The 16,024-nt window shown below is 39.5% G+C and overlaps 4 protein-coding genes across 5 annotated transcripts; 2 read left to right on the top strand and 2 right to left on the bottom strand.

Moving 5' to 3' along the window:
* Window positions 1-600: 600 nt before the first annotated feature.
* Window positions 601-2,416, bottom strand: LOC136711627 (gamma-crystallin M2-like). Of its 2 annotated transcripts, none has more exons than XM_066687994.1 (3): window positions 2,408-2,416; window positions 1,617-1,885; window positions 601-856 (listed from the first exon to the last, which is right to left on the bottom strand). In XM_066687994.1, the coding sequence occupies exons 1-3, from the start codon at window positions 2,414-2,416 to the stop codon at window positions 601-603; spliced, it is 534 nt and encodes a 177-aa protein (XP_066544091.1). The 2 variants fall into 2 exon arrangements, with proteins under 2 accessions (XP_066544091.1, XP_066544092.1); XM_066687995.1 differs by having other exon boundaries at window positions 601-873; window positions 1,643-1,885.
* A 2,701-nt stretch (window positions 2,417-5,117) lies between these two features.
* On the bottom strand, window positions 5,118-15,945 carry LOC136711357 (gamma-crystallin M2-like). The gene is made up of 3 exons (XM_066687563.1): window positions 15,919-15,945; window positions 6,390-6,632; window positions 5,118-5,393 (listed from the first exon to the last, which is right to left on the bottom strand). Exons 1-3 carry the CDS (start codon window positions 15,943-15,945, stop codon window positions 5,118-5,120), a joined length of 546 nt encoding a protein of 181 aa, XP_066543660.1.
* Window positions 11,238-12,250, top strand: LOC136711613 (gamma-crystallin M2-like). The gene is made up of 3 exons (XM_066687974.1): window positions 11,238-11,274; window positions 11,400-11,642; window positions 11,907-12,250. The coding sequence occupies exons 1-3, from the start codon at window positions 11,266-11,268 to the stop codon at window positions 12,180-12,182; spliced, it is 528 nt and encodes a 175-aa protein (XP_066544071.1). The 5' UTR covers window positions 11,238-11,265; the 3' UTR covers window positions 12,183-12,250.
* LOC136711612 (gamma-crystallin M2-like) lies at window positions 14,770-15,672 on the top strand. Its single transcript, XM_066687973.1, has 3 exons — window positions 14,770-14,814; window positions 14,902-15,144; window positions 15,342-15,672. The coding sequence occupies exons 1-3, from the start codon at window positions 14,806-14,808 to the stop codon at window positions 15,615-15,617; spliced, it is 528 nt and encodes a 175-aa protein (XP_066544070.1). The 5' UTR covers window positions 14,770-14,805; the 3' UTR covers window positions 15,618-15,672.
* Window positions 15,946-16,024: the final 79 nt, after the last annotated feature.

Raw genomic sequence — 16,024 nt, 5'->3', positions numbered from 1 at the left:
AATGTTATGGCTGATTGGTGTATATTTGCACTGCCAATATGCATTAAGTCCAACTGGCGCTCTGAAGTAGGTGAGACTTGCTGGAATCCAAATTGTCATGGTAATGTTTCAACATTGTTGGATGACGTGGAAGTTAAGAACAAAATCACAGAGTGAAATTGAAGGTGGTTGAATCGATAACTCGAACATCACTGGTGTTTAGCAAAGGGCAATACAAATGTCGGTGCAACAAACCTTTCTGAAAATGTTCAAGTGCAAAGCAGAAGACAAATGTGCAACTAAAAGAAAGGTGAAAGATGAGCTATAGTTAAACCACAGCGCCACAGAAGGACCAATTCTGCATCCTGAGAAGGCAGGTGGAAGCTGGTGTACCGGTAAGAATTAAAATCTTGCGCCACTGGCTATTTTGTGATAACATTCTGAACTTCATTTTCTATGCATTATATAAGTTTAAATTTTACTGAATCTTAAAGCAACATATGTGTTGACACATACATGAAACATACAAATACAGGAAACATACAGATTGATTTTATTTATGAATGAGTTTATTTGCATTTCTTTCAGGGGACCATCTAAAAATGATTTTATTTTACAGAATTAAAACTCCATGATACGCCGGAAGGAGCCAGAGCAGGGGTGCATCGCGCCCCAGTCTGTGTAGCGGCGGTACTCTCCGCGCTCCAGCAGGTACTGCCGCCCATGGTAGTTGGGGTGCTCGAAGAACACCCAGGCGCCGTCCATCACATTGCAGGAGTGGACCTCCCTGCTGTGGAAAAACTCCTGGATGGAGGGCAGGTCGTCGGAGAACTCCATCATCTGGCCTTCGAAGTTGGGCCTTTCATATGCTTTCAACCTAAAGGGGCCGGTGGTCTGAGAAGACAGCAGAGGAATCAAACATTAGGTTTTTTACCCTTCCAGTATTTCTTTGACAGTGCTTAAAAACCTTGGTGTCACACTTCTCTTAAGGATTGCATTATTTCCTTGTATTACAGCATCTCTACAATACACAAAAGATCCAAAACAACAACACCTGTATATATTTCTTCCAAGCTCGGACATCTGCCACAAACTATATCCTTTTTTTAGTGTATACCTTCTCTTGGTTTTCAATCTTCAGAATCTACTCAGAACAAGGTCTTGTGATGATTCTGCAGACATTTCTTTACTACTGAAACACGATTCAGTTATTGCCTCCAAATTTATCACATCTTCTTGCACTTCAATGAATACAATTGTAATTTCAGACTAGATACACAGATGCCTTGAAATAGAGCTATCCACATTTAATGTTGCTGCAGTAGGCAGCTGCCAACATCTCTCAGCACAGTAATGGCATACAGGCATAGCTAAAGGATATATAGAAGTATGTGGGCATCCATCATCAATTTCACTGTCTCTGCTTTAATGTGTTAACACTTCGTATGTCTTCAACAATATATTTAAAAATACCATTTGGAATTATGAGGTTCATTATTAATTCATTATTTGGTTAATTAAATAAGTTTAGAGTCCAATGCTGGAAGAAGCGCGAGATTGTTCTTGATTGCCTCGCTCTCATGTGCTGAGATTGCAGCATAGACGGACTGATGCAACATGGAAGATGTGTCTGAAACTTCATCTTTACAAGCTTTTCACTTACATTTCTTATAATGCGGCAGGATCTGATGCATTCATTGAAGCCCATCCAGCGCTGGTAGTCGGGATACTCGCCCGGCGTTAGGATGTACTGGTAGCCCATGTAGTTGGGGCGCTCGTACAGGACCCAGCAGCCGCTCTCCACGCGGATGGAGTTGCAGCGGCTGAAGAAGGTGTGCATGTCCGCACAGTCGGAGCTGCACTCATAGGAGCGGCCCTGGAAGTTCCTGTCCTCGTAGAAGATGATCTACCACAAAGCAAAGCATTGTTCACAGTAAAGTGTCTTTTTAAAGACGTCCACTGCCATGTTTCTTAAGCTTTCTTGCTAACACTTTATATCATAGTGTCATTAGTAAATGATTGGTAAATAGTTTATAACACAGTTGATAATTCCATTTATAGATTAGCAGTAAACTCTTTTAATTACTCAATTTCTTAGCAGACACCCTTACCTAGGGTGACTTACAATTGTTACATTATTTTTACTTTTTACCCATTTATACAGCTGGGTATTTACTGGAGCAAACTAGATAAAGCACCTAGTTAACTAGGTAAAGCACCGAGCTGCCATTTTTATTGTAAATGATAAATCATAATTTATAAATGTAATTATTAACGGTTTTGTTTTAACTATTTAATTTACCAATCATTAATAATCACCGTAATTTAAAGTGTCACCAATTTCTCCGATGCATATCAAGGCTCTATTAATTTATCTATTAGAATATGTCAACACAAAACACAAAAGTGCTTACCCTACACAACTTACCTTCCCCATGGTCAAAGATTATGGTTTCACTGTACTAGGCACAGTGTGTATTACTGAAGAGGTCCTCTCCAATTACACTGTTTATACTCGTCCAGAACAATAAAATTAAGCACGTGATTTATACAAATTAATCGTCTTTTTCAATCAGCATTTCAAATAGTGATCTAGGCTCAACACATTGTTCTAAAGCACTGAATCAACGATCTCCCAACAAAGGAGAATAGAAAGCTCAGGGCAAAGTGACCTCTATGGATACGATGCAGCTGAAAACAAACAAAAGTGAATCAGGCTATTTATGTGAATAAATAAATACAGTTTTATGGGGGAAGAGTTCGGTGCAATCCGTAGCTGTGGATGTAAGCCAGCGTTGTCAAGCTATGATGCAAATGCCTGTTCTAAAACCTGAGAAGTTAAGTTACAGGCTGGCAGAATAGGTATATAGGTGCTTGCAGACAATAACGGTTAGTTCCAACGGTTAGTAATGCTTTGACGGGCACAGTCATTTTACAGTATCACACTGGGGCCTACTCTTGACATGCATCCATGCAAGTTAAGAATTTACTTAACAGCAAAGTGCATGTTTAATAAGTCTTAAAATATGCACTGAAAGGTCAGTGTTGGGTTCCATTTCATAACCATGCCCATTTTTAAAAACTAAACAAATGTGAGGCCTATTAATATGAGACTATCCTCATATACAAGCACATTCCTCAGGAATCTCTAGTGTTACTCAGATTGTAGATCTCAGGCAGTATGAAAGGTGTACATGTGGCAAGTAATACAAATAAAAAGGGGGAGTAGCAAAACTATTTAAATTGCTACTTTTGACAAAATGAAAAGGGACGTTTCCCCCACTGTGATCCACTGCACTTGAAATTAAGCTATTGCCTTTGGCTCCTACGGTATTTCAAGTATAACAGGATGTTTCCTTGATACGCAAGGCAATTCTTTCAATTCTAAGATCATGAATAAAACACCAATAAACACACACATTCACCCTCTGAACACACCAAGGTCTTTTCTCACTGAAACGTGTGACTGCCAATCTTTATTGTGAAAAGGCACATTTGAGTATTTTAAAGTGACGCACTGAGCATCTTGTTCTCAAGTGCTGTTTAGCTTTCATATTAACACTGTGATTGCCTTTGGAAAGAAAGCAAAGTGAGAATGGCAGTGCAATGAATGCATCTTGACCTCTCCCGGTGGGTGTCAGTGTGAGGTGGATGTGTATCCCACCGCTGGATCCTGTGACCTTTGTAGTTCAAGGATGAGATAAAAAACAGCACCTCAGCTCTGACCAGAGGGTGCACTTTAAAAACGCTATCATTCATACTGTGTGAATTGTGCCAAATAGAGGCATGTTTATTTGTGTATGTGTTTGTTTGTTGGTTGGGTGGCTTGTTGGGTTTGTTTTTTGTATTAACACAAATGGTAAAACTAAAACCGGATTTGGTAAAATCCATTTGCACTGGGATCATGTCACAAATCACAAATCTGCAGTAGAATAGAAAATTACCAATTTGTAATGTCAGAAACCACTAAAATTGTATTGTCCTGTATTATTGTGTTTATATGTTGTGATACATTGCCCTAGGTAAGGGCATCTGGTAAATAATTAAGCAGTATTAATAATAATCTCCAAAGGGAGCAGGCAAAGCAAACTGTGTATCTGCTTAGTGTCTGTACTGTCTGCAGAGGTACATTTGGAAAGACTTACATAAGCAAGCTCAGATGTTAATGCCTCAAAATTACAGTGAAATGTCATAAATAGATAATCTCGTATAACAAGTTTCACGGGGTAAAATGACAGCCTTAATTAAAATGTTTAATCAAAACCTGCCTGTCATCAGCGCAGTGAGTGAGCATAATGAAGAATGATAATGCCGTGGTAGTGTAACGACAAGCCACTGCAACTTCATCCCAGCCCTAATTAAGCACTGTGCTATGACTGATCTGAACAGTCCCAAACACTGTGAGACTAGCTGAGATGTAAAAGTGTGAATCCGGGTATTTGGCCGGTGAAGGTGAACTTTCTGCAATGCGTATTTCTATTTAAATATCATCTTAACTCCCTATAATCTACAGCCTCAGTTGATGCTTTTCCCTTCATTCTTTGTAGTGTCAGTCCTGGTCTTTTATTATCCTTCAGTGCGCTGCTCCCTCTAGGGTAATAATGGATGGAAAATGAGTAACGAGTCAAAGGTGTATCCTCTGAAGATAAACCATGACACAGCTCAGTGAGTTTGTGTGGGATTCAGACGATCTGTCTTTGACCTCATTTTTTAATTCATTTTTAGTGCTATTTCTGCCCCACAGGCTTGTCTCCGGGAGAAATAGGGCAGCTGTAAAGTCTGAAGTTAATCTGTGTGAGACTGATGACAAGCAGGTTTTACCCACAACTCATTAAATCTGAAGTAAAGCTTGCTCAGAGGAAATGGGTGAAAGTAAATGAGAGTAAAAAAATAACACCAAAAAAAAACAAAAAACAACACATTAGCTTTAGAAGTACAACTATAGTTCACCAACACTTTTCATGAATCCTATATCACACAAAAAACACAATAATGCAACCAACACCAGCTGTTATGATGCTCAGGTTATTTTATTTTCAGGATTGTTTAACACTGTAATGAACGGGACAGAACCGGCTCCACAACTTCATCATCTTTCAGGGTCTGTGCTCTTCCGTATCCCAATGCAGCCGAAGTTTCTAGAACTCTGTGATTCTGCGGAAGGAGCCGACGCCGGGAGAGGTCGCCCCCCAGTCTGTGTGGCGGCGGTACTCTCCACGTTCGAGGAAGTACTGCCGCCCCCTGTAGCTGGGCTGCTCGTAAAACACCCAGGCGCCATCTAAGACCACACAGGAGTGGATCTCCCGTAGCTGGAAGGTGTCAAACACAGACGGACAATCCTCGGCGTGTTCCACCATCTGACCTCCGAACTCAGGTCTTTCATAGAGCCTTATCTTGTATGTGGTTCCGTAGACCTGAAATACAAAGCAATCGTGCATATAAATATCTCATCATCATCATCGGCCTATATCAGTCCTATATCAGTTTCCCCAAGACGTTTCCTTAGATATAGATATATATATATATATATATATATATATATATATATATATATATATATATATATTATAAACATACATTTAATATTCGTATTCTTGGTTGGTTCACTTTTTGAGCGCTCTTTTTTTTCGTTTCACATATTGCTGAATTAAAATTCCTCATTCCACATCTACACCTACATCATGCAGCTGCGCCAATCATTTCTTAAAATAAATTGAGCAGCGGTAGCCGTACATATTGAAAATCCCCAATATTGGAATATGCAATGCAGAGAGGACAAAGAATATACAGGTATTTTTTCCCCTATTGATCCACATTGCACAGCGAAGAAAAGTAAGATAGTTTAAAGTCAAAATACAAATTCCGCCTTCATGGTTTTCTTTGTACATCATATCCTCCAATAGCTGCTATGTGCAACCAGCTGCCAAAAAAGACTGTTATGTCAGCGTATTGTCTCTTGGATGTTAACTGATTAATTCCTTGTTGCTGCTCCCTTCAGCATTGTGCTTCATTTTGGGCATCGTACTGCACCGAAAAATACACTTTTCACTCTTTAACTTCCAAATCGGCGTGTGTGTGAGTAAGAGCATGGATCAATCCTGCACAGACATCAATCCTCAGGTTTTCTTGAAGGTGGTTTTTAGCTACACCTCCCTTTTTCACATCCTCTATCATGGCATCAATATACCTGCCCGTACGTTAATTTACAAAAGTTTACACAGTGTATGTTTCCCCTCATGAGTAACGACTGATTTAAAAGGTTCTTAGCCTCTTCTATCCCAGATACTGTTACCTCACTCATTGCAAATCCTACAGTAACACAATCCAATGGTATTTCTGTACTGACATTTAATGATTTCTTCCCATAGTAATATTATTACATTTAGATTTAACTAAGACAGGCGGCTTACGTTTCTGATACACCGGCAGGATTTTATGCTGTCATTGAAGCCCATCCACTGCTGCTGGTCGGGGTACTCGCCCCGGCTCAGCACGTACTGGTAGCCCATGTAGTTGGGGCGCTCGTACAGGACCCAGCATCCGCTCTCCACGCGGATGGAGTTGCAGCGGCTGAAGTAGGAGTGCAGGTCTGGGCAGTCGGAGCTGCACTCATAGCAGCGGCCCTGGAAGCTTTTGTCCTCATAAAATATTATCTTCGAAGGATAAGCAGACACTCAGTGAGGAACAAACCCCTACCGGCACCGGCATTTTTAAATCATATTTAACAAAAAAGAGTAATAAGCATTATTATAAAGTGCTGATTTTATCTCTTATACCACAACAATATAATATACTGTAATTTAACATAATATAACTGGTATAAAAATAATATAAATATTACTAAGTTTATAATAAACATTTTCTTCACTACTGTTTAATTTAATCTTATCCAAACAATTGTAACTCCTCTTAGAGACAGGATTCCTCAAAAGTTTATTGTCTGTATGTTTTACATATTATACTTTTTGAAATAATAAAATAAAACGTTATCTTACCTTCCCCATTTTAAATTATTGCTCACTTCCCACACCCCAGCTACACAGCCCATGTTTATATCTATAACCAGAATGTGCCGACTACGGAAAGCTATTGTTAACTAAATTACCATGATTTGCATATCAGCAAAATGGCTTGTTCAAGTTTGATTTCTCTTTGTTCCAATTTAATGACTCTGTATCAAAGAATTACATGAACTCCAGTGTCACTGCTATAAAGGCCAACTCCCTGCCTGATAATTTGATGCATTATATCACTCAGTCTTTCAGAGATCAGACAGACTGGAGCTTCAATGTACACATTAGCAGTGGTGGTTAAAGGACAGAAACAGACTGTAAGAGTGATTGTGCTTTTTACAGAAGGAAAATAAAACTATGCTCCTTGCTTGGAAAACCTTAGTTAACCCATTAGCACATAGGAGTTTATTTTTATGTTTTTCGGCTTTCAATGTTCCGTTACATGGGATGCTACGAAGAGTTGAGTCCACTTTTCAGCACACGTTCAAGAAAAATATATATACACATTTTAACGTTTTGTGAAATATGTCAATTTTATGACAACCGTAAGTCATCCCGGATAAATGCATTCTCTTAGAAATGCAGTTTATGAAAATATTTTAAATGATAGCGTATAAGTTAACTCACATCAAATGGTCTCACTGTATCAATAAGTATCTTGTATGATCCCTAAATAACCGCATTTTCGACTGTACAGAATTTTATATTTCTTTCATTTGTTGATATTTTTGCTGCTGTAAGCATGCCAAAACATACTGAAAACAAAGCGGGGACCACCTATTATTATTATTATTTATTTATTAGCAGACACCCTTATCCAAGGTGACTTACAAAACATAAGAGCATTATAATAGTGCAATACAGTCTAGAAATACAGATCAAAACATAGTACAAATTACATGAGAAAATATATATATATATATATATAAATCAAGTCCTACATCCTAGATTTGTGAGCTACTAATTACAGATAAGATGTGAAGTCATAGCTCAGGGGAAGTGGACACAGGGGCAATCAATATAAACAACATGAATACTAACAATGTAAAAGCAAATTGTATTATGAAAACTAGATATAAAGTGCATTTTAACAGGAGAGCTGAGCCCTGCAGGGGAATAACAGCAGAGTTACAGGTACAGTCTGAATAGGTGTGTCTCGAGTAATCACCGGAAGGTGGACTCTGCTGTCCTGATTTCAGTGGGAAGGTTGTTCCACCACTTATGGGCCAGGGATGAAAAGGAGCGGGATCTGGAGGAGGGGGAGTTGAGGGGAGGCAAAGTTAGTCTTCTGATGCAGGAAGACCGGAGCAGTCTGGAGAGGATGTACGGAGAGGTCAGGGTCTGGAGGTAGCTCGGTGCAGTCTGGTTGAGACAAGGGTAGGTGAGGGGCAGTGTCGAGTAGTTGGTGAGGAAGGGTCGGATTCGGCGTATGTGGCTCAGGAAGAATCTACAGGTGCATGTCAGCGTGGTGATGTGCTGGGTGTAGCAGAGCGCAGGATCGAGGGTGACTCCTACATTCTTAGCGGAAGAAGAGTGCATAGGAGTGACGTAGATTCCAATGGGATTGAGATGGAGAGATCAGCAGAAGGTTAGGAAGAGGGGGGAAAAGAGGAGATCAGATTTGAAGAGGTTGAGCTTGAGGTGGTGCAAGTGCATCCAGGCAGAGATATCAGACAAACAGGAAGAGATGTGAGAGGGAATGAGGGTCAAAAAGGGGAAAAGACAGGAAGATCTGGGAATCATCTGGGAAAAAATGGTAGGAGAAACCATGGTATGTGATGAGGGGGCCCAGGAAGTGTGTGTAGAGAGAGAACAGGAGGGGACCCAGGATGGAGCCTTGCAGTACACCTGTGAGGAGAAGTTGGGGAGTGGATGATGAACCGCCTAGATACCACTTTGCCAGTCACTGATGGTGCAATGGCTTGATGGATTCAATGTACAGTTTACAACATACAAACTGGGCTTTCTTTCCACAATGCACACACCTTCTCCTAACCATTCCCACTGTCTGCAATATCTACCTCTGGGGAGAAGTCTTCAAACTTCTTCAAACTCCCCATTCCTATCACTTGCCTGAGACTGTTTTGCTTTAAATGTTAGATCGTATAAATTAATAGATATTTCTAATCAGACATGGCTACCATTGACTGATGTTATACTGTAGTATAAGCAACTTAAACAAGTATTAAGACACCCACAACAATTATTATGCTATATGGGACATGGCAGATTATATTGCAAAGGCACTGCACTGTATTGGGTGAATTATAAACTTAGCCAAGCTCAGTGAAGACAATATGCTGATACTCATATAATATGCATATAATATGGCGATTTTCAACTAGGCCACATGCTAACATACATACTCTTATGGATAAAAAATGAAGGTGAATTAGGATAGTGATAACCACATGGGTAACTGGGCCTGCAGATGAAGGACAGGATTAGGTTTGAACCACAACAAACAAGAAACCAGGCCTGTTCACAAAACAGTTTCCTTTTATTGAGTCAAATCCTCTTCAGTTCAAAGTTCAACGACTCCATGATGAAGGTATGAAAGTTACTTTAACAAAACAAAATATAAAAGAAACATACTCTAAATGTGTCCAAAAACATATATAACCAGGAACAATTTTCCATATTCCTATTCTTTTTAGTTTATTTGTGTTTCTCGACAGCCGATAAAGACCTCCCCCTGAACCACACCCTCAGCACACAAAGATGGCCAGATGTTTATGTCTCCTTAAAGAGGTGTCAGTGTCAACACTCATGAAACGGCTTTCTCTGCTCCCAGTGTGGAGGCCACCTCTGATCCCGCTGCAGGAGACAACTGAAAAAAGCAAACCATAAACTCAACAGAGATGCTTCACTGAAGGGGCACCAGTATCACAAAAAATATATATTATTATTTTTATTTTCATCTAATAAGCACTTTCTAAATTAATTCCATTTGATTCCATTCGATGCCGAAGAGAAGAAATGATTAGGCAGACAAAAGTGAAAAAAAAGGTATTTTAAGAGATTTATACAAACCAGTTTTCATGAAGAATGAACATTGTTTTAAATAGACATGGGTGTCCTAATAACTAATATGCCTGTATCACAATATACATAATCTCTTGCTCATACAAACACACATAAACACACTGTACATAATTCATATATATATAATTTATTACTGTACACACCATATATATATATATATATATATATATATATATATATATATATATATATATATACAGATGTGTGGCAAATTAAAGGAAAAAACATCATAAACTGTCTCAGTAAGGTGTTGGGCACCACGAGCTTCAACGCTCTTGGCACAGATTCTACGAGTCTCTGGACTCTACTGGAGGGATGAACACCATTCTTCCAAAAGATATTCCCAAATGTGATCCAAATGTTTTTTGGGGGGCGCCATTTCCCACTTTAGTCACTGTTCCTATTGAAACACTAGCCAGTTGAGCGTCTGTGTGATTGAAGCTCCTGCCATTCGTGCCCCAATGACCCCTCTTTCACAGTCACTTACATACTTTCCTCTCGCCATCTTGATCCAAAATCGATGTCAGCCGGGCATGCTCAGCATTTGTATACATGCCACAGAGCGTGATAGGATGTTAATTGCGTAATTGTATCATACAGTACACCTCTTTCAAGGCATCTGCATTCATTATGTTCCTCATTATTTCAGATTTTTCATTACATTTGTCACCTGTATGTATATAAACACTGCAAGAAGAACAGACCAAAGATGGATACAAGAAGCTATAGATAGGAGATAGATAGATACAGTGAGAAGTATCCCCCCATTGGATTTTGTCACATTTTGTTATGTTATAACCTGAGATTGTGATGCATAAATGTTTGATTTTTATATTTGATATACACTCAACACTTTGAAGAGGCAAGATCATTTTTATTCTGAAACACCAGTGTCTTTATTTGAGTTTTTATTAGAGTATTGACCTCCCTGAATCAATACTTTGTAGCAATTACCGCTGTGAGTCTTCTGGAGCTAGTCTCTCCCAGGTTTGCACATCTGGACTGTGCAATAGTCATCTCTGGCTGTCTCTCTCCACTCTAACATTGAAATGCTCCATTGTAGCAGAGAAGGAAATAATGGCAGAATTTAGGTGAACAGCAATTACAGTACTGCTAATTCATCAGGTTCAGAGATTTGAATAACAAAACCCCAGGCACAGTGGTGTAGTATAAAAGCTCCATGAAAGCTCTGCGCTTCATTGGAAAGAGTCCCACAGTTACATCTAAAATGGGGAAGGTATGTGTACATTTGACTCTTGGTTTCCATACAGAAACAAGGAATGAGAGTAATGGTCCTTTCCGATTGTTGTTCTACACTTTAACAGGTCAGCTAAAGATTAAAATGTCCAATTCATGTTTCAGATCATCTTCTACGAGGACAGGAACTTCCAGGGCCGCTCCTATGAGTGCAGCTCTGACTGCGCCGACCTGCACTCCTACTTCAGCCGCTGCAACTCCATCCGAGTGGAGAGCGGCTGCTGGATGGTGTACGAGCGCCCCAACTACATGGGCTACCAGTACTTCATGAGGAGGGGCGAGTATCCCGACTACCAGCGCTGGATGGGCTTCAATGACTGCATCAGGTCCTGCCGTATGATCCCCCAGGTAAGACAATGCTTTGTAATGGCACTGTGAGTTCATACTGCCATATGAGTTCATGGCAGGGATAACATGTGACACTCTTTACTCAAACCTTCACCTGGAAATTAAAAAAAAATGTTTCCTGACTCCACTGGTTTGGGTGTAATGTGTCTCAGCCATGACCTGTTCACGTGTTTCACTATTTGCTCACTACATCATTTTTTTTCCCCAGAAATTATTCAGAAAAATTTTATTAAGAGTTTTTATTGTTATTTTTCCGTGTAACAGTACAGAGGATCCTACCGAATGAAGATCTACGAGAGAGAAAACTTCGGAGGCCAGACGATGGAGTTCACCGATGACTGCGAGTCTGTGCAGGATCGTTTCCGCTTCTCTGACGTTCACTCCTGCAACGTGATGGACGGCTACTGGATCATGTACGAGCAGCCCAACTACAGAGGCCGGCAGTACTTCATGAGGCCCGGAGAGTACCGGAGATACAGCGACTGGGGAGGCATGAGCCCCAGGATCGGCTCCTTCAGACGCATCATGGAGTCCTGCTAAATCTGCAGAATCTTGTGATTGGAATGCCAGTAGTTAGTCAATAAAAAATAAACACATTCTCAAACATTTATTATCTGATTATTTATTTTTCATTCCAATCTTCGCATATGATTCATGACTCGTGTGAGAACTTGTGCATTACAATGGTGTGTGTGGGGTGCAATTAAGAATCTTATCCTGTATATATTTGAAAGTGTATGTGTGTGTGTGTGTGAGAGAGAGAGAGAAAGTGCGAGAGTATAGATCTTGAACAGAATTTAACATATAAGTAATTACAAATCTAGGAGAACAGTCAATCACATGTATTTTGCCTGCCATGTGTCAATCAAGCAATATATTTTTATTTGTATAGCGCCCTTCACAGGGTAGCCACAGAGCGAGTGGTAAACAGACAACAAACATACAGCAAAAAAATACAAAAAATACAAATAGACATATATCAGGCTATATAGCATATATAATATATATCATATATCATAACTGTGTCCAAACACTCACAGATGAGAATTTAATTAAGAAAAGTATTTTTTTTCTGGTTAAAATAAACAAATTCAACTCAGTCATATAACTGGAATTTAGGTAATATACATTAAATATCACAGTGCAGTAGCTTGTGTCCTCCAAGAAAGAGGAATCCTGCCAACCAGACAATATTACCTCAATGCAATTCTCTGTGTGTTCTGAAAATGAGAAATCTTTATTAAACTCCAAAAACATTACAACGTCATTAACTACCTAGACAGAAAAGGCATATGGAATCTGAAGCATATGAAACATATCTCACATTTAATTTCCATGTATGTATGTGTGGGTGTAACACTTTATTTTAGGGTTCACCTACTATGCATTATTAGCCATTTAACTGTTCACTAACAAATCACAAAATAAGATTTTTGTGGTGCAGAATAAGGCTATACAACAACTTTACTACACATAATTGTGTGTTAATAAAGTATTTTATTAACATTAAAACAAATATTACATACATCTGTACATACTTACATATATATAATAATTACATATTAAATAGACAAAAAAATGAATTAGTCTCATATTTATTAATCAGGAACCCCAAAAATATGCTTTGGATGAGAGAACGTTCTTAGTTTTAGCAGTTCCATCTGCAATTCAGCCCAAGAAATTACAATACAAATGAATAATAGTTTAATAATAAGAAAGAGGATTTATAAAAAATCATATCCTTGTGTAAGGCTTATGTGCTCCCAATCACAAACAATGAGGTGCATATCAGGCTTTGCATAAAAGCATTAAGTTTATAATTCATCAGCATCCACAGGATGACCAGACTCTCACTGTTACCTTGTGTCTAAAAATCACAAATTTAAATAAAATAATCTGAAATCAAATTAGTCTGGTGCATATTTCCAGTCATCCTCTAGCTCCAAAATCATCTTTTAAAGAAAGGACAATTGTACATTTCACAAGAACATGCTGTATGATTACTTCCCTGAATTAACTGTCCATTTTTTTTCTGCCATAAATGATTACAGTTATTACAGTTGAAAAATGGTAGTGTGTGCAGTCAGACTCCCTGCTTGGATTCAAAGCCCCATCTCAGGCAGTCCTCAGAGCGCCTGATCCGCACAGAGCAACAAACCCACCATGCCAAGAGTCCAGTCCTCTGACCCGGGGGGGGTTGAATGCTGAGTTCAGAGAGGGACAATGTCACTGTAACACACTCATACACATTGAGCCCCATCACACTCTCCCCCTCTCTCCTCCTCCTTTAATCAACCTCGGCAACTGAACGACACCAATCTTACTGATCCAAGTCAAGCAACCAACTGCCATTTCAGATACACCTGTGACAGGTCCACAGAGCCCCAACAGAGTGACAAACCTGCTTCCCAATGATGTGGGAATGAGTTTGAAAGCCCTACATCATCATAGCAACCTCATACACTATGCGCCATGTTACAGTGTTCTAGGTGGTTCTTGTCTGGTGTAACTGATACGGTTATTTACCCCTCAAATCTGAGATGTTTAATCAAATTTACACAGGATGGCAATGCTTAATTGTTCTCCAAATAATATAAACTAACAACTGTGCTTGTTAGTTCAAAATACGTCTTAAATAAACTGCTTTGGGATTGTCTAGAGGTGCAGAGACACTCACAGTCGTGCTCAACTTAGCACATCACTCATACCTTAGCACACTCTCAATTTACACAGATTTTTTTGACAGTGTGGATAGTGTGTGCATGTGCAGTGTACGAATGAATTAAATCTAATGCTTTCCACCGATGATTCCATTGCTTCCAATGTACTGCATAGGAAATCCCTGGAAAACGTTAGTACCTTTTTGCCTACTGAAAAGAAAATGAAATACCTTTGATATAGATGTGCAGAATCCATTGTTCAACATCTCATTATATGGTTTGTTTCAAATGTTGCAGGCCGAACACGCATAATATACATACACAATTGACTTGTAAATGGCAGTGCCGAATAAGTCCATCCCACATGGCTGTTCAAAGATCCAAACTGCTGACTACCGTTGTTCGTATATTTAAATAACAATGTCCTCTGTTTGGGCTTGTATATATAACTGCTGCAGGCCGCTGGAGTTTGCAGATTGAGTGTCAGCGTTGCAAAGGCAAAAATGGGGAAGGTAAGAATTTAGCTTCTGACTCTCTGGAAAAATTATGACAATGTATTATGAAATACATTTTAAAATTAATTTGTGTTTTTTCTGCAGATCATCTTCTACGAGGACAGGAACTTCCAGGGCCGCTCCTATGAGTGCAGCAGCGATGGCGCTGACCTGCACTCCTACTTCAGCCGCTGCAACTCCATCCGAGTGGAGAGCGGCTGCTGGATGGTGTACGAGCGTCCCAACTACATGGGCTACCAGTACTTCATGAGGAGGGGCGAGTATCCCGACTACCAGCGCTGGATGGGCTACAATGACTGCATCAGGTCCTGCCGTATGATCCCACAAGTGAGTTCCTCAATGTGATCTAACTGTCAAGTTTATGTTATAATCTTCCCAGCAGTGATAAATTGGCTTTTGGCTCTTTTTTCTCAGTCAGGGAACTGTTGGTAAATGGATACATTCTAGATTTTAATAATTACTCTTATAAATAACTGCTCCAGTAACTATATACTAATACTTTATGTTTTTTTTTATATGAACAGCATAGAGGATCCTACAAAATGAAGATCTATGAGAGGGAAAACTTCGGAGGCCAGACAATGGAGTTCACCGATGACTGCGAGTCTGTGCAGGATCGTTTCCGCTTCTCTGACGTTCACTCCTGCAACGTGATGGATGGCTACTGGGTCATGTACGAGCAGCCCAACTACAGAGGCCGGCAGTACTTCATGAGGCCCGGAGAGTACCGGAGATACAGCGACTGGGGAGGCATGAGCCCCAGGATCGGCTCCTTCAGACGCATCATGGAGTCCTGCTGACTTTAAAAATGTCATATTCTCATTTGTGTCCACAGCAGAAATAAAAAATCCTAAATTCAAATTGAGCAGATGCCTTCATTTATATTCAACAACCGCAAATACACCAAAATACACCATTAAGCAATGGTAAATTAATTACATACAATGAGTAATCACAATCTGCTACATTATTATATATTATTTCACCCCTTTTTTAGGTATACAGTAACTTAACAGGGTGCTAAGACGGATTTAAGGAGGAATCAGTGGAGTGTTAGAGATATTCATTCCATGCCTTTTGACTCAAGAACATCTCAACTACACTTCCAAACATGTTGATACTTGCCATAGTGCACTGTGAGAAATTTACCAAACATAATGCAACACAACACTCAATCTCCACTGAATTCTCACGAAGGACATGTGCA

Source organism: Amia ocellicauda, chromosome 16 (assembly GCF_036373705.1).
Source record: "Amia ocellicauda isolate fAmiCal2 chromosome 16, fAmiCal2.hap1, whole genome shotgun sequence".
Taxonomy (NCBI): domain Eukaryota; kingdom Metazoa; phylum Chordata; class Actinopteri; order Amiiformes; family Amiidae; genus Amia; species Amia ocellicauda.
Note: the sequence above shows the minus strand (reverse complement) of the source record. Positions and strands in the feature narration are given on the sequence as shown.